This window comes from Synchiropus splendidus, chromosome 7 (assembly GCF_027744825.2).
Source record: "Synchiropus splendidus isolate RoL2022-P1 chromosome 7, RoL_Sspl_1.0, whole genome shotgun sequence".
Lineage (NCBI taxonomy): Eukaryota > Metazoa > Chordata > Actinopteri > Syngnathiformes > Callionymidae > Synchiropus > Synchiropus splendidus.
In genome coordinates this window covers 24408527-24427160 of record NC_071340.1, presented here as the reverse complement: position 1 = coordinate 24427160, position 18634 = coordinate 24408527, and the positions used below count along the sequence as shown (strand labels likewise).

Below are 18634 nucleotides of genomic sequence, written 5' to 3'. Positions count from 1 at the left end.
CTCTTGTATCCCCATCTCTCCTTGATAACCGCACAATAGCGGCTTTTGTTTCACATTGTTGAGAGGGCTCGAGATTGGCACGGATGTGGGCTGCATGTGGCCTACGTGCTTGTCTGCAGATGCATTTCAGGTGTAGCGAGTGTGACAAGGCAGAACCTTGCACCGCGTAGGATTCAGGAATGAGAGTACCATTCTGCGAGCTCAGAGGAAAACCTATTATCCGGGTGTGATTATAATGCAGACAGATAGACGACAGGTAGGCAGAGTGGATAAGAGCGTTAGCCCGCGAGACCTGACAAACTGACAAGAGACACAATCTCCCAAAGAGATAAGGCTGTCAGCTGAGGTCTGACTTTGATACACACACACACAAATATGCCATTCCGATACTCTGATTCCGAAGAATGTACCAACTTTTCGGCTCATGCTCTTTTCCGAGCAGCAGCCACTTCCTTCCTTGTGAGGAGAGCGTGGAGGATTACTGTGTCAAAGACTGAACCAGAGGTGACCGCAGAAAGATAAACTGGGATGTGTGAATACATTAAGCACACTGTGTGGATATTGTTTGTGGACCTTTCAGCTCAAGGAAATCCTTGTTTCAACATTCTGTCCCAGCTGGAATGTTGCCTGTGAGGTGTTTGGGTCTAAATGCCATGTCTGCTACACCCCATGAAACTGTCTTAATCCACTTTTTCCCCCCTTGGTTTTATTGCCGCTGGAGAAAAGACCGGGGATGGAGCAGAACCCCGGCCCCAGGCCTCTATTCCCATTCCTCACACCCCATAAGTCAGTCACAGATAATTAAATAGGAGTTATTTACACCGCTTTTTTATTCCCCTTCCATGTCTCTCTGGCACTTTTATCATTCCTCGCTCCTTCTTTTTTTGTACAGTAACAGACGCAGCCAGGACTCTGACTCTGCCAGACACCAGAGGTGAAGTAAGTGCTTGAAAAAATACCACCCCAAAATGGGCCAATATCACATCGGACCGTCATTAAACATCTTCCTAATGTCTTAAATCTCTCAGCGAAGACAAGTGATCCGATGAGGATTTTGGGAAGCCAGGCTTCTGCTCAACATCAGTGTCACATATTTACTCTGAAGTCAGGCGAACACCAGCCTTTCAACACAGCCATGAATCAGCCCCACCACAGAGCTCAGGCGTCCATCACAGGTCCCAGCGGCTCTATAAATCTCATGATCACAGGGGCCATGTGGGGTCCGACCCTCCTCTCCCCTGCCTCATCCCAGAGGTGTTTTTTTTTTGTTTATGCTACTGCTCCTGCTTTGATACTAGCATGGAAAAGACATGGAAATGGCCCGAGGGCCGGCCAGACCTTGACATGCTGGGAATCCTCTTTAACAGAAAAGCTGCCCCCCCTCCCTAAAATATACACAACAGGAAACAGCCATCAGTCATCAACACGCCAAAACAGCTGTTACCAGCCGACATCAAGGGGACACATGAAAGGAGCTGCTCCCTGTTGTTTGAGCCCTCCCTTGTTTCATTCTCTCGCTGCCTTTGTCTGGTTTTCCCAATCCCCTCCTCTTTAGTCTACTTTTAAGCGCCCCCCCCCTCCTTCCCTTATGCAACCCCACCCACACTGCACCCACTCACCCTTTTTAACAAGTGGGTGACTGCATGAGTCGGAAAGCTCACGTATTAACTGTCAGTTGTTAAAAAATAACATGTTTGAAATTCCCTTTTAAAGCCCTCGGAGATACCTTCAAGCCTTACAGTGAGCAGGCAGTTGTTGTGCGTCACCTGTTTATGTGTCTGGGCCCCGAGGCGACGAAAGACATTTTTAAACAAACACGCTGATTCAAGAGATGATTGTGCCACACTTAGTGCATTTTTTGTGTGCGCGTATTCTTGGCTCCTCTCTGTAGGTCAGTGAAGCGCGAGTGGCAATGTGTGGGTGGCGAGTGACGGCTGGGCCTAATGATGACAGGTCAAACAGTGACGCCGGTGACAGACGCTGGAGTGATTTCATCCGCTCGCACCGACTTTCCTGGCACTTGCTGACAAACAGCAGCCACGTTTGTGAAGGAGAATGGTGCATATATGTTTGTGTTTCAGGCAGTCAACACTGAGATGTCAAGTGCTGAAGAATACTGAGCAGGAAGGGCGAGTTTACATTTTCAAATCTAGTGTGTTATCATTTTGTTTTCTCTGTTCATTGACTCTGTTAAATAAAGCAGTGTACCAATGTTTAAATATGGCATATTGAAGTTCAAATCAACATTTTTTTTTGTAATAAAAGGGGCTCTGTTGTTAAAATACATCGATTTGTGCTTTTAAACCCATGCTCACTGTTTGGAGACTTTTGCAAAACACGAAACGATTGAAATTCAATCATGCAAATTCACGATACTCAAATTAAACATATTAGCTCTCAGTAACACTGGCACTTTGTGTCACTTAATTTCAGTTCATTTCAAGTATCTGCGGCTGAAAAGCACCATTTGTCTCTTCCACATTAATTCCACTGAGGCCATGTTTTCTGAAATGTTTTGGAACTGATCATATTGGTGTGGGTGGAGGTCACTGTCATAAATCTGGCATGTGGAGGTAGACCCCACCCCCGTGCCTTTAATACGCCCTTACCGAGAATACTGTCGCCGGATTGGACGGCGGTCCTGCTCTTTGAAGCTCCTCCCCTCCCCTCTTGTATGTGGGAGAAGTGATGAACTGGAGCTGCTGCAGAGACACAAGTGCGCACAGAGGAGGACGTCCTACCCGGAGATATCCCGACACTTGACGGTTTTTTTTTTACTCCTTTCACCACATTGGATCACGGACCATCCAGGAATATCAGCTTCTCTGACTGAAGAGACCGATAAAGGATGACACTGGGACGATTGGTTGCTCTTTAGACACTGTCGCGGTCTGGTTTGAAGAACGCGCATTGCGCACATGCCAGTTTTGGATTACACTTCTTCTTGCTGTTCTCTCGTCATCATGAACAGTTCTGGCAACATAGTTTCCTAACTTGGCCTGTCGTCACGCACGATTTTCTCAGCGTACGACCTCATCCAGATGAGAGATATCCCCGGCGGAGCTGACGCGCTTTTACGCAGACAGTCCCCGGAGCGCAGCGGCGATCCACGCAGATCATTAGCTGAGACGCGCTTGACTTCCACGAACGCGCCTCGTCCGTCTCCCTCGGATCCTTCTCGGCAGGCAAAGAGGCTCCCGATCCGGATTGTAAAGATGTTGACGGCGCACAGCGGCCACTTGCTGCACCCGGAATATCTCCAGCCGCTCCAGTCCGCTCCAGTCAGCATAGAAGTAAGGAAACCATTTTAACTGTTTTTAAAAAGTGACACAATAGACTGCTCTCTTCACTTATATTATCACTTTATTGTGAGCAATCTGGTGCGCAGTTAATGTGCTTCTCTGCGCGTATTCAAGGCTTCTCTTTTTAGATTAGATTGATTTATTTTAACGTGCTTTTAAACCCAAGACAGAGCAACAATAATGGATCAAAACTTGAACATATTTGTACATATAATTAGGTATTTGACAATAGTATTTTCAGATGAAATGTTCCTGACGGTTCTTCATGTTTTTCTCCCGTCTAGCTGGATGCCAAGAAGAGTCCTTTGGCTCTACTGGCCCAGACCTGCTCACAAATTGGTAAACCGGACCCACCTTCCTCGTCCAAGCTGGCCTCCCTCTCCTCGGGTGGTTTAGGAGACAAGGAGTCATCCAGTCGTTCTTCCAAATCTGGAGAGCAGCACCAGGATGACAAGTCCAGCTTCAAGCCATACTCCAAGTCATCGAGTGACACACGCAAGGATGTTCTAGTGACCAAGGGGCCTTCAGAGAAAGCATTCCGAGTGACCAACGGCGGAACCAGCGCATCGTGTCCATCTTTTCCACCTCACTCGCGGTCACCACCGAGCTCCAGCTCCCCTCCCCTGCATCCCCAGAGTCAGACCCACAGACAAAGCCAGTCACCCTCCAGCCAGCCACCAGCCCACTCTCAGGCCCTGCACGTGGACAGCAAGCCTGCAAGCACAGAGCCGTCTAGTTTGGACAGTAGCAACTCTGCGAAAAAAGACTCAGACTCAGCAAAGCCCGGGATGGACGGCGCTCAGTTGGCCAACTCCAGCCATGTAAGAGCTAGCGCCAACTCAAGCAACGCTAGTTCTTCAAGCAGCCCGAGGCCGGAGAGCAAGACTGACTCGCAGGCCTCCTCGCAACCAACCCTGAGCTCCGGCCACATTGCTCCGGTGTCACCCTTCAAACCGGGACATTCCGTCTTCCCTTTGCCTCCAGCTTCAATGGGCTATCACGGCTCCATCGTGGGGGCCTACGCAGGCTACCCCTCCCAGTTTGTGCATGGCTTGGATCACACCAAATCAAGTCTGGGGTTAGGACTTCCTGGAAAGCATCCGAGCTCCAGCCCACTGACAGGAGCTTCTCCTCCTTCGCTAATGCAGGGCTTGTGCCGGGACCCGTACTGTCTGACCTACCCTAATGCCCCACACCTCGGTGGAAGTAACTGCACCACATGCGTCCACGACCCGTCAAGTCTTAAGTCTGGCTTTCCTCTGGTTTACCCTTCACACCACCTCCACTCTCTGCACTCCAGTGCCCTGTCCTCCAGCACGACCCCGTCCCTCTCCCACCCCCTCTACACCTATGGATTCATGCTGCCCAACGAACCGCTGCCACATGCCTGTAACTGGGTGTCCGTTGGGGGCCCCTGTGACAAACGCTTCGCCACTTCTGAGGAGCTTCTGGCCCACTTGCGTACTCACACAGCCCTGCCCGGCATGGTGGACAGTAAGCTGCTGTCAGCCTATCCTTCTTCTGTATCGTCTTCTGCGTCCTGCCACCTACACCTTCCGCCCCCCAGCAGCCCCGGTACCTTACCCAGCTCTTTCTCTCTTCGCGGTTCTCCAGGTTTAGGCCTGGCCCGCTACCACCCCTACAGCAAATCCCATCTGCCCGGAGCCCCAGGACTTCCCATGCCGTCCCTTCCATCCTCCTCGCCGTATTACTCCCCCTACGCTCTCTACAGTCAGAGAATGGGCTCAGCATCCGCTCTTGGATACCAGTGATAACACAAGTCGTGGTGACACTCACAGCTTGGACTCCTCAGAGCCGCTATGGTGATTGACTCCCCTCAGTGGGGTCACCACCATCATGCCTACTGGCCAGCCTGACAGAGATGCCACCTTTCAGCCTCAGGATTGTGACCAGCAAAGGCTTCAGACTCTAAAGGATTGTGTGCTGCAACCGAGAGACTCTCGCAATGATCCATGTCTTAGAGCAGATTTTTTTTAAAGCTGAATTTTCATCAGTCCTGATTTGTTTTCTTTCGCTACATTTGTCTCCCAGAATGAAAGCGTGTATTTATTTTTTACTGAAGCTCTTGCTTTACAGCCGTGTGGGGAAGTCGACTCTCCATTTATAACAGAAAAGAGAATGATATATGTACCATTTTGCCTACTAAACCACCATCATGAAGACGGACTACGAGGCTTTATTCTGGGACCCCCGGTTGACTTCTCACCATTATCTGCTTTTTCAAGACTCAAGAAATGCATGTTCTTTGGAATTGTCTTGCTATTATTTTTATTTGTAAATATGCAAAGATTTAATATTTTTTCAAGCTTACCTGGGGTCTATAGTTGGGGGTCACCCACACAAATGGTACAAAGATGAACAGAGTTATTAATGATGGCTGTGCTATCCAACCGGGAAAAGTCTTATTTTGATAAGAAAATAAATGATACGTGATTGCAATTCTTGTTTTATCCTGGTCTTTAATCGCCTATCTATATTTAATTCGATCGTGGATCAGAGCTGGAAGTCACTCATCTGCGCTGCACTTATCCAGGACCATCCATCACCACGGCTGTTATAGCTGCACTCTGTGTGGCTATGTGTAATATTTCATGGCTGGTATCAGTTGACAGCTCCGTCCCAAAGAGGGCATGGCGGGTCACATTAGTCCTGTTAGCCGCTCTCAGCGGACCTCCGTCCTGCTGCTTCCCTCCATCATCCGCACTGCTTTTGTTGTTGAGAGTGCTGCGTTTAATTGCTGATTCTTGTTTGTGAAGCCTGAAAACAGCCTCCTCAGCAGACTGGAGTGGGTCACTGGGACTTCAATAATGACCTTAGGGAGGTGTCGGCCCAGGATCTCCTCACGCTCTGACGGATAGGCCTGCAACACAAAGGCCAGCGCTGACAATGGGAGGCAGTTAATAGAGAAATATTCATCAAAGTCCTGACACCTCCCCTGAGGAGCGCGGCCTCTTACAGCAACATCGGCCCTCAAGTGAAAAGCCATTTTCTGGCTACTTTCTATTGTTAAGTCAGCACTATCGGCTAAGCGCTGCTAATTGAATGGAAAGGAGAGGGTCTATCTTAAAAGCGGCCCCGTGCTATTAGTGTTTCACCTCTGATAATGCGTCTGCGGGGCTGACGGGGTGTAGGTGGCGCAGTCTCGCTGGCGACTATTGACCTGGACTCCCAGACTCCACCACTCTTGCGCTTCATTAACACTCCAGACAGGGGAAAGGCGAGCACAGGTGTCACTTGACAGGACCATTAACAAAATGGATGACCCTCCCAAACCACATCCAGTTCCTGCCGCACCAGCAAGGTCGCGGCGCCCTGCTCGCCGCACTTTTTCTTCCGAGGCCTTACTGCAGAGAATCTGCACCCGCACTTTGCTATTTACCTTAAACTAAATGGGTCAAGGAGAGTGGCTGGTGTTGTGGCGCGACTTCCGCAGTAGAATCTTGTGGGTCGTGTTGCCCCCTATCGTCTCGTTGGGGGAAGTGCAGCTGAGCGTTTCAAAGCCAGACATGCCTCTGTCCAAGACGGAGCATGCGGCTGACAAATACTTGCTATCTTGCCTTTCAGTGAGCAGTTCACATCCTGCTGATAGAGTTGTAGCGTTGCCTGAGAATGATTCACATCGGAGGTCACGCAGAGGGGAGAACTTTCAATCTTGTTGGGAAGGTGGAATTAATTTCACCCTTGCCAGTTTGCACTCGTTCATCAAATGCCTCACTATTCTCCCTATTCCCCCTCTCATCAATCTCCTCCGTCTATGCGCACACACACACTTGCAGCTGAGTCAACACCCACTTCACTCTGTTTCTGTCGCCAGTGTGAAGCGAGTGTGAGTATTTCATCCTTTGTCCTCGGTGGCTGAAGCAACAGAGCCATCTCTGTCTTGAAGTCAGACAGTTAAACATTAGTTAAGAGGTTTCACAACCAGCAACTGCTGACACATTTGTGTCGCAGCAAATAAATGCAGCGCGTTGGAATGCTTTGAATCATCACCGCGTTCGCAGTCCAACTACAGTTATATTTATGCTGCAAGTGAGAAATCAGTACAGACATTAAATATTTCAATAAATAGATTATTTTATTTGATTTATTTTATTTTATTTTATTGACAGCACTTCATTGAAAAGCACTTTTCTAGTTGGTGGGATCCCCACTGACCATGGCAATAAATTTGATTCTGATCTGATTCTGAAAATACTTTAAATATTATTGTTTTAATGAAATAGGCACCTAAATAATATCATAAAAATATGTTTGTTTTTCTTTCTCGTGTCTCGTAAAACCAAATTTACTTAGAATTTTAGTAACAATAAGCCATTCTTGAACACTGTTGACATATAGTTTGATATAACAGATCAGCATCACTTTTCTGAATGTTATTACGTAACACATAATTGTTGATGCATAATTTTGCGAGCTGGTTAATTTATTTTTTATTATTTTATTGCTCTCATGTTTGGTAATGCGGTCTATCAAAGATAAGAACGGTATGAGTGGGTTTCACACACAAGGTTAAAGTAGCAACATTAGCAGAAGGCTCCTAACAAACGGATCCATTTTACCATTGTCACCTTTTATACTTTCAATTATTAGTGTGACACACATGCGGGCAATAGAAACAGCGGCAGCAATAGTGAAAAAGGGGATGTTTTTGAGTGGAAATGAAGCACTTAATGAAAAGGTGAAGTGGGAACAGGGGTAACATTCTTCACTCCTATATAGTTTTAGTTATTTAAGGATTTTATCCAGTAGACCATGAATATTCATCACAGACAGAACAAAGAAAGTAGGAGGACAAACAAGTTAACGTTTGGTCAACCAGTCCTTCAAACAGCTCCAACCTTAGTCATGTGACCGCCGGCATCACGTGGCCGTCTAATACCCAACATAAATCATCAGTGACCAGGGCGTCCAGGATGGCACTTATCAAAGCGGGGCTTGCCGTCGACGGTGATGAAGGGGACAAAAATGGTCTCCTCGGCGTGTCACGGTGCCACCGTGGGGTCCTGAACCGCCGGCTGACAGTCCGGGTGATTAATGACGACAGGGTGTGGAGCTGCTCTTCAATTAGACGCCAACTCTTCTCAAGCTCCGCTGACAGCCGCGACAGACCGAGAGAGGGATGAGTTTCCCTCTCCTCATCGCTGAAACAAAACATGAACCTCGGCTCCATGACTACCACCTCTGTGTTGAACATGGGGACACAATACAGAGGCCTGGGCGTCCAACAGTGACCGCAGTGTTAAAGCAACCCAGATGGCGTGAAGACATCGCTCATCAGGGCCTGTCATACAAGATCTGCTTTATTTCTCCACCTTAGCAGGACTCTTCTGCACGTCTGCCTCCGCTCGCTCTCCTTCACTCAGGCACGCCGCGCTGCTAGTTATGGAAACAATAACAGACACATTAATGACTTCCATGTCGTTTAGCTGGTTGGAGCGCGTCCCTCAGTTCCATGTACAGTCATCCTGAAGGAGAGGAAAACAGTCAACAGTCAGAGAAAACACACAAGGATCGGTGAAAAACAGCAGGCAAACTACATGTCAAGTCCTAAATGTTGGCTGCCGACTAGCATGAGGCTAATAGAGCTAATCGTCTTCACTATAAATGGCATGTTTGTGTACAATATCCTCATTGTCTATGTTCAAATAATCCTCTGGAACCTATTTATACTCAAACCAAACTCTGTGAGGGACAAAACTATTGTTTCACTGTCAAGCTAAGATGCTACATGCTAAAGAATATGTAGGTAACGGAAGCATCCGCACTTTTAATGGAGGTCCTCATGGAAGAGGACTGGGGGCTTAGTTTTCATTTGGGGGTGCTGCTGTTTTCCACTACACTATCTTGTCGCTAAAATACACGCGTCAGTACTTACTCTGTTGAGGAGAACATATACTGTAAATCCAAATTCCTAAAATGGTGGAGACATTTTCATAACAAATTATTAAACCACCATCATGTTTGAGTTCAATTTGTGGTCACATCTAGTATTGTTGTTTCTCAGTTTGAAAGTTGGATGTGAATTCTTCGACTCCAAAGGCAACCACAATAACCGAGAGCAATGGAAGTGGAGAAAAGCAGTGGATCAAAAGGCATGTCAGGCAGAAATTAATTTCTGTTCATCTCTGGAAATAGAAAAGTAGCTCCTTCATACAAGCCATCTTTCTTATGTGGCACTTGATATGGATGTTATTAGTTGATTTTCGGGACGTTTTCTATGGTACATTCATAAGTTGTGCCTGTCACATGTCCATGGAAAACCTTGCTTGACTAAGAGGAGTTTCAAGGAAGGAGAGAAGTTCCCAACACTGAGCCAAATGTCTTGGCTATGGAGAGATGAAAAAGGTTTGAGGGACTAAATATTTTTGGAGTTTACATGAAACAGCCAATCAATGGACTGGTTTCAGAAGACAATTTTTCTGAAGAAATTCAAAAAGAAAACGTAGAACCAAAGCATATGAATTTGTGATTTATGTACTTAGAAATTCTCCAGTATCCATTATTATTCCTTGCAAAACTTACCCTGCCCCAGAAATAAAAGAAAGAAGTGGATGTTTTGATGCCAACCAAAAATTGTGGTTATAAAAGTAAATTAATAAAGGGAACAATAGGTCCTGATAGTGATGAATTCCCCAACTACAAAACTTTGTGCCAATTGTCTAAATTAAAAGTGAAATGACAAATTTCATTTTCTTCTTATTATCCTGTTTTATAGATAGACAAAAACAGAACAGACTGAAAAGGATCATTACAGAGGTCAGAGCAGATATTTCACCCAGAATGAAATAAGGGTTTTGATAGAGGGGGCCTTGACTTTGGCCGAAATTAGCTTCAACGTGCAATGGCGCCCAGATCTGCCCAGGTCTCGAAAAAAAAACCCTGTATCGTCATATGTGCTGCGGCGAACGGTCTTGCCTCCCCAACCTTCGGAGAAGAAGCCAGTCCTTCAATAAAGGCTCGCTGACGGCTAATAACACTGCGACCAAGCTCCCAGATGGGTTCCATTTACTGCCACACTGGGAGATTGCGGCGAAGATGTCACGAGTTTTCGGAAATGAACGTGCCTTGGCAGGATATGAGGGGAAGCTCTGAGTGCCCTGATTCATGCTCTTATTGACAACAAAATGGTTCCCCCCTCTGTTAAGCTCTGTGGTCATAATAGGCTCACTTTAAGTATTATGTCTGTTTCACTTCTTTCCAACTACACACCCGACTCACTGTCTGCTGTTGCGATGATGATTACACTCTTTTGGTCTGCTGAACTCACTTTACAAAAACTTGGTTCCCCTCAACATGAGGGGGAGGAGACGTGAAAATGTTCCCCTTCTCCTTATTAAACGTGAAGTGTATTTGGCTTTGTTATTGGCGAATTTCAAAACAAAAACGCAGTGTAAACTGAATTGTACATTTGGCCGATGCATCGTTCTGTTGTCAGAGTGGAAGTAGTACCTGGTTTGCTGACTTCACTCTGGCTAAACCTCCTCATCTGGGGTTGAGGACCTCAAAGTAGCGAGCAGTGTCTGTGAAAATCCAGCATGTCGCAGTTCTGTAGCAGTAGATGAGTTACTCGATCTGTAACTTAACCCTCGAGTATCTTTCCAAGGAGAATAAATGAAAATCAAAACAACATGTCAGTCCAATGAACAGAATGGAAATCTTGGTTACACTTTTAATAATTCTCCCATCTATAAAGCGTCATGAGTACATTCATGAGACATCACAACAATGCTTTATAGAAGATGTTATGATTGAACATAATCACGTACGACAACTAAAAACATAACTTTAGAACCAGATTAAGTTAAATCCACAATACATGATGCTTTGTAAACATTGCCATACATTTGCATGAGCCTTCATACCAGGTTTTCTGAAGCCTGATAAATGCATTGCGATGTCTAATAATGCATTTTGGTGAGTCCTTAACGTAAAATCTGTTATGTACATTGCTTAATAGATCATTTTTTAATAGATCATAGCTTGAGGATACTAGCTACATGCAGGTTTAGTCCCGCTGTTAACCACATTATCTAAGTCATGTAGTCCGGCTAAGAGAAATTCTAGTTTCTCTCTATGCTGTTTACATGCATTTTAAAAGTCCGAACTTAGCTGGACTAATGCAATAATTTGGTTTTCTGAGGCGTTTCTGATCCAACAGTCATTTTCCGGAGCTGTTTCTGTTTGACTCAAGCTCACTGTAGTAAATTTCAAAACGTGAGTCATAAAATGGATCCCTTCTGTGGCAGGGATGAATGAATGTGGTCCCCATATCCTCCTGACTGGTTGAGCGTCAGGTAGACAGAATTAACAGTGGAACCAGCTCCTATATGATATTCAGGTAGTGGACCATGGGGGGAACCCTGGACGATGCACCTCTCAACGTAGTCCTGGTCCAGTGGAGGGGGAGTCTGGGATTCTGTGACAAAGTTAGCAACACCAACCCAGCTTGTTCTAAATGGTAGAAGGTAAGACGTCATAATGCTGTGGAGTATTGTAAAGAGCAAAACCTAATCTGAACTTTTTAATGCAAATGTCAGAGGTAGTTTTATGTAGTTTTGACCTTGTATCCCTCTCTCATTTGAGCCCTACTATCATTTGATCAGACCGGGAAGAAGGTAGACTGAAAAACACCACAAAACATGGACAAAAATCTTATCCTAAAACGCTAATCTACTCCTCCTATAAAGTGACTTTACACATCTAAAAGCCGTCTGTCCTTGACATGTAAAATGCAACTCTTCTTAATGTTTAATAGCGTGTTAAGACATGTGAAATTGATTTAACTTTTGGACGACCACTGAATACTATATGAGTCACTGTCTTCTAAAGCCAAGCCACAGAGTAGAAGGTTCAGCTTCATTACATGTCCTCGCAAGGCAATGAGCCACAAAAAGTATAATAATATAATTATGATAAGAGTTGAAGGGGGAGGGAGGGACAGTGTGAAGTCAGCAGTTTTTCCTGCCTCTATTTGTGCTTGACTTCTTACCGAGCTTCTACTGAGTGAAGGAAATGACTTGATCCCTGTCTCCATTGACTTCGGTAATGAACCGAAATCCCTTCAGATTCATTCATCTCCGCTTCTGGCATATCTGAGCTCAACCAGATCTAGACCACCTCTGTTTTTGGGATGCCTTACCATGCTTTTTTTTTTTTTTTTAAATCCCAGGACCTGATTTTTACTGCTAACCTAACCCCTCGGTTTGAAGGTCCACTTGCATCCGAACTTAAAACAAAGTATGGATTCAGAAAGCATACGGAACCAAAAATGCTGGTTCACAACTAAAGCCAAAAGGCTCCATCTTCCTAACCTTAAAGTTGTCTTCGGTTGTGTTGTAGTTGTGTTGAGGGGCATCAAACTAAATGATGCAGAGGGGGTTTGTGAAGTAAAACATTCAATAGCGATCACGTCAAATATTGTACAAATGAGAAAAAAATTCCACTCCACACCGTGTTCCGTGGGTTCAACTATGTAGTGTTTCCTAGCCGTTTTGCCTTTTGTACAAAATGAGGGTGTGGCCGTGCCCATGCTATATTTAGACACCATGTGACCGGCTATAGAACATCATCCCACAGTTTCACGTTTGAGACCCCTCCTTCAAAGTCTCCACATGTGGACCCTTGTTCTCCTCAACACACTACAAATTTCAAGCTCTAAAGGACCACGTAAAAAAAACAGGGCGCCGGATCTGACCCCCAAAAGTTTTTCCGTAATTTGCCTGTAAAGGCGACTCAAGTGCTACGGTTTTCTGAAGCCATGTTTCGTGTCAGGGCCGTCGGGGGTCCTCTTCAGTGGTCAGTGTTTCATTTTAGCCGGACCTCAGCCAGTGGTCACTCGCGTACACAGCCCAACATTCGCCGAGGCCCCCGTGGTTTGCAGGGTTCGGGCGAAAACGGCCACATATTTTCCACAGCCGCCGTGATTATTTTAACTTCAGCCTTCGGAGGGTGGCGCGGCCCCCAACCTCCCCTTGATCCCGTAATGCTGCCTTACCCACATGCTCATAGCATGATACCAACACCACTGAAAAAGGAGTCCAATCGGGGAGGGGATATAGGAGGGAGCGCCAGCGAGAGGGCGTGAGGGGAAACAGAGCTGATTATCCAAATACAGTCATTAAAGGGGAAATGTGTTTTTGGAGCTGTCAGGATGATTAATGAGCGAGAGCAAATCCGCACAAATGCTCTTGTTTAGTCTAACTGGCGGACATGATCCTGCCCATTGATTTATGGCAGGCCTGCTGTGTGACACCACACTGAGGTTAGTGTGTGTCTTTGATTGTACACACGTGTGTACATGTGGGGCTCGCAGCAGCAGCGCGTTGCTCCACCTGACCAGAGCAGATCAAGAGCAGAGAATTATCCCCTACAGTTCTGACAAACCAGCAACGTAAACCAGATCTGAGACTTTTATGGCTCCGTGATGGAACATCAACAAAGGGATCACTGTTGGTTCTAGTATGAATCCGATCCTGTCCAGCGGTTCACATCTGTCTGTCATCGATACAGCCGCGGGATTACAAGAGAAACTTCCTCCGAACCTGACAGTTATGGATGTTTATCGCACGTTTTTTTGGAAAACTCATTTCCGTTTGTGTAAATGACCTCATGACTTCGTTGAGAAATCTGACGTAATGTGATCTGATACAGTCGTAATGCGATAATCAGTTAAAGAACAATAAATAACAGCTAAATCAAAGATATCTTCTTCCATCATTAGCAGTGATTTCTGTTTGCTTGGCCGTGCAGCTTCATTTAAGCAACATCACACGACCTATTAACTGTTTCAGTTTGAATATCAAAGTTCAAAACATCTGCCGTGAGAGGCCTGCGACGCGACTCTTCGCCACTCAGAGAGCCTCTGTCTGAGGACAGACAGTCTCTCCTCTTTCAAGTCGACTTCTGTGAAGCTCAGATTAAGAGACTAGAACGAGAACCACAGTTGTTCTCCAGTTGACAGCCAAAAAGTTCAGCGACAGACAGAAGTCACACGCAGTGGAAACACAACTGTCACTGCGGTAAAAGAGATGCGATGTTCGGGTGGTTGTCTGTGGAATGGACTGTCAAAAAAAAATGTTGCATTGATTGACCAAATAAGGTTTAAATCCACTTAATTCCAAAAAAATAGAAGACGGACTTTATAAATGATAATAATAACAATATCAATCACTCACAGACCAAACCATCCGCAACTATTATTATCTGTATTATCTGTTATTGCTTTGTGTTTTTTTGCCAATACCCTTTTTAGCAGTTGAAATAACTTTAATAGCAATGAGTTCAAGGGAGCAGCAGGTGGCCCTAGCGTTCCAGAAGTCCCTTGCATTACCTACTTACCTGCCGTGATGAGGAGCTCTACAGATAGTGCCAGAAAGATTTATGTATTCAGATGGTGGTCCGGAACAACACCGATATATCGGCTTGCTTGACGTGTCGCCTTGCCATATTAAAAGCATTTCCTGAAATCTTTAGTTAAATGAGTTGCAGACAGTCAGATGCCAAAAATCACATGATATCCATGGCAGAACTACCAATCACTACAATACATTTATTTTTACCGGCATGATGAACTAACAGTACTAAACATAGCAATTTCTTTTATTTTTATCCTGCTCCAGTGCATCAACTCACAAAAATATTGACCAAAAAACATAAAATAACATAAAATACGCAACAACTCACAATCTGGATAAAACTCAAAAACCAAAAAAATGATGTATTGTAAAAATTTATAAGAATAAAATTTGTGTGTTTTATTTTCATTTTTAAAAAATAAATTTATTTGTTTTTTTATCCTGCCTTGTCCATTAGTATTTGTACTTATGCTCTGTTGTTCATATGTTTATTTTCTATCCACATGTATGGACCGAGGACAGCAGAAGGGGACTGTCAGGTCGGTGTGCCAGGTGCCTTTTATCCCAGCTATATTTAGCCCCAGAAATGATTTTAAACATGACGGCGGTTGGAATCTCTTCTCATCCTGTTATTCACAGCTACAACACGGTTCAGTCATTTGCGTTTCATCATTCTGTCGAAGCAAAGTGGGCCTGGGAGAGAGTGAACAAACTCCGCGAATGCACTGCACACGCGTATTAAATCTAAGGGAAAGTCCCCAGGAGGTGATTCTATCAGTACGGTCCAGCTCTCCTGGCTGGTCCAAATGGATGGCGAGCAGCTGCTCGCCTCACAAACCCCCTCCTTCAGCCGAGCATTCGTCCTCTCTGTCTACTATTTCCTCATTCTCCCTCGCTTCTCTCTGAAGTCCAGGGCGACGGCTTTCCCACACCCCCACGGCCTCGCTCGCGCTGCACTGTACCAGATCGTGGCTTTGTTTCAAGATTACACTGTCCACCCACACCGTCATGCACACACATGCTCATAATCACGCCTCACACATACTCGATTCGGTTTCACAAAGGAGAGAAAGCCGGATGAAACACCCGCCAGTGCTGTGATAAGGGCTGATTTACTAACAAGAGGATTAATAAAGCTCCAGGAGGGAGAACACTTTGTAACTTTGGGCTCTCAACCCGGCGTCGTAACTCTCGAACGTCGTGACAAGCTGCAGCGCAGAGATTCAGTTGATTCAGAGTGTTGCAGCAGTGTACTTTCACTAACTTACAGCAGCCGATCGGATGCACGAGTCATGTGTTTCGGTCCGAAAAATTGGTTCATCACGAACCTGATGGGATGTTTACCTCAATCCAATTACCTGTAAGTAGTGATGGGCTGCTGAGGCTTCAACAAACAGGGCAGAGTGCCACCTAGTGGGCTCCGAAAGGAAGGACACTGTTTCATGAAGCCTCACCTGCTCATCTCGAGACGCGACTGACTACAGAAGCTACAGCCTGCAGTGTCTTGACATTGTGAGTCGTGTGACTTGCACACATGCACTGATATCTACTCTTCTACACTATACAGCTGTGGATTGGCTTTTACACATGAGTGAGTTTGGGCAGGAAACGTTTGAGATGGGAGCACTGGGAAAGGAGGACATGAAGAGGATAGGTGGGACTATTGGGAGGATGATCAAGATAGGTGCGGTAGAGGAGGCTGGCTTGCTGCGCTAACCTCTGGCGGGATACTATCATTACTGACATGCCTGACCTTCCTGACTTGTCACACTGACAGTTCCGGACAATCTGGATCTCCATTTACCTTTAGCTTCCAACATAAGCTCGCGACCAAGTCAAGACTCAAGCCTGCACTCCTGCTATTGTGACAGGTGCGTTCCACTTCTCCTTAAAAGTGGAATTTGTGACCTTGATTTTGACCTTCAATTCATCTTTGTTGTGTGTTCTGATGACTGGTGTTATAGTCCAGACCACCGAACACGAACAATGAGGGAGACGATCGAAGCTATGAGTCACAAAGACACGCATTTATTCCGCTCTGCAAGGGAAGTCATTGTTTCCAAATAAATCAGGCCATTGTTCTAGGTCTGGACTTGGCTGCAGGTCCTCAGTGCCTGGTCTCAGTATGGTCTCACCGGTCTCAGTCTCAGGTTCAGTGGTCTTAACTGCAACACTAATATCAAGTGTGGCAGTTTGTTCTGACATAATGGTGCACCACAGCTGGAATGCACAACTAAGTTAACAGGCAGGGTATGACATCAGTTCTGACCTATGAGTCCTGGTTGTTTCTAAATTCTGTTCAAGGATAAAAACAAACACACTGCATAAAAGCTCTATAATGTTTTATGCTTTTTTGGCATAGATTTGTGTGCATTAAATGAAAGAAATATTACTGTATAGACTGGCATTTGGAGTCCAATTACAAATTCAAGGCAGGGTTAGAGTCGACCGTGAAACATGGCAGCTTTACTTGGGCCAGTTTCAGTTTTAGCATGCTGAATATCGATATCCCTGTCAAAGAAATAAATGTGGATATAAATGTCTTAATAAGGATTTTTGGCAGCACAAGGCGCGCTGTCCTTCCCGGCGACAAATTGCAAACAAAGCAAGTGATCTAGTGGACCGAAGTGGAAAAGCCAGATGTTCCTTTCACAGTCGATGGCGACAAGCCCGGAGCTAAAAACGGAGAGCACGGTGGACTTATATAAACCAGGTGACGGAAACATGACTCCTCCCTCAGAAAGCTACTCGAGGTGAATTGAGGAATAAGTGTGCATTTTGTTTTTGGAGCTGCTTCTGCAGCTGTTCAGGAATTTATTAAAAACCCAAACTTTTGCCCTCCAGCTCAAATTGGGCCGGTGTTTATTGCTGTCCGGGCGCATTAAAGAGGACAGAATGATGTGAAAGTTGTTTATATTTCAGGTGATTTTTCAGTTTTAAAGACCTCCACTGGAGTTAATGGCGCGGGCAGCGGCGCTGGCAGCTCCTTCACAGTCCTCCTTCCAGGAAATTCTCCAGCCAAGTTTGAGTCCGCCGTTATTGAACTTAAACACAAGTGAAATGGAAAATGGTTAATATCATTGCTGTCAAAGGCGATAATAGCCGCGTCTGACACTCGGGTGCTTGATCCCGAGGAGCAATTAAGGGCAGCGTCTAACCCGGGCTGACCCAGGCCCTTGGATCCAGATGGTTTCTGCTGGGTCGGCGTACAAATATGTAGAGCTGGAAGCAAAGAGCAGGCGGAGGAGGAATCGGGGAGTCAACAGAAATCTTCGGCATGCGGCCCAACTGTGAACTCATTCTCTGCAAATGTGTGGTAAATGTACGCATTCATGGTGGTGAACACGCCGAGGCTCCAGCTGCAGCTTCAAGGCAGCATGTGTCAAGTTAATATGTGTGTGTGTTCATGTGTCAGAGAGCAATGATTAATGACCTGCAGCCCTGCTTTCTTCCACTTCCTTCCTTTCAGGTCCACTTGTGTCACACACGTCACGTCGTGTCACGGTAATGGAGGCTGGCAGACAAATTTAGGTGCTCCTGCGTGGCCTCGTGAACACAAACACACCACAACTTCCCTCACTTGCAAATGTGCGCACACATTTACATCTACATCTCCACAGAGGGACTTTGCATGGCAGTGGGACGCCTGTAAACCCAGAGCCGAGGTGGCTGCCACTCTCGCGGACATGTCAATATATGTCACTCACTCACCGGTGAGCCTTCTAAAAATGATGTTATGGATCTTATTATTGACAAAACAGAGTTGTTCATGAATGTTTCTGCTTTTCTTTTCTTTTTTTTTAAGGCGCATGATGTCAATTGTCTCTTCCATTGTCTTTCATGTGAATGGAAAGTGTATTATAGGGAGAAAACAGCTGTGAAATGTGCGTAATATTATGATATTATGATAGTTAGATGAGAGTTTCAATTTTTCTTTTAACAGAGAGATTTGATTCA

The 18634-nt window shown here is 45.6% G+C and overlaps 1 protein-coding gene across 1 annotated transcript; it reads left to right on the top strand.

Moving 5' to 3' along the window:
* Positions 1–2698: 2698 nt before the first annotated feature.
* Positions 2699–5762, top strand: znf703 (zinc finger protein 703). The gene is made up of 2 exons (XM_053869984.1): positions 2699–3293; positions 3587–5762. Exons 1-2 carry the CDS (start codon positions 3042–3044, stop codon positions 5072–5074), a joined length of 1740 nt encoding a protein of 579 aa, XP_053725959.1. The 5' UTR covers positions 2699–3041; the 3' UTR covers positions 5075–5762.
* The last annotated feature ends 12872 nt before the right edge of the window (positions 5763–18634 follow it).

Bases quoted from the DNA above. Each gene is read 5' to 3' on its own strand.
- znf703 (XM_053869984.1), top strand. From the start codon at position 3,042: ATGAGAGATATCCCCGGCGGAGCTGACGCGCTTTTACGCAGACAGTCC. The intron at 3,294-3,586 runs GTAAGGAAACCA...TCTCCCGTCTAG, and splicing joins CCGCTCCAGTCAGCATAGAA to CTGGATGCCAAGAAGAGTCC.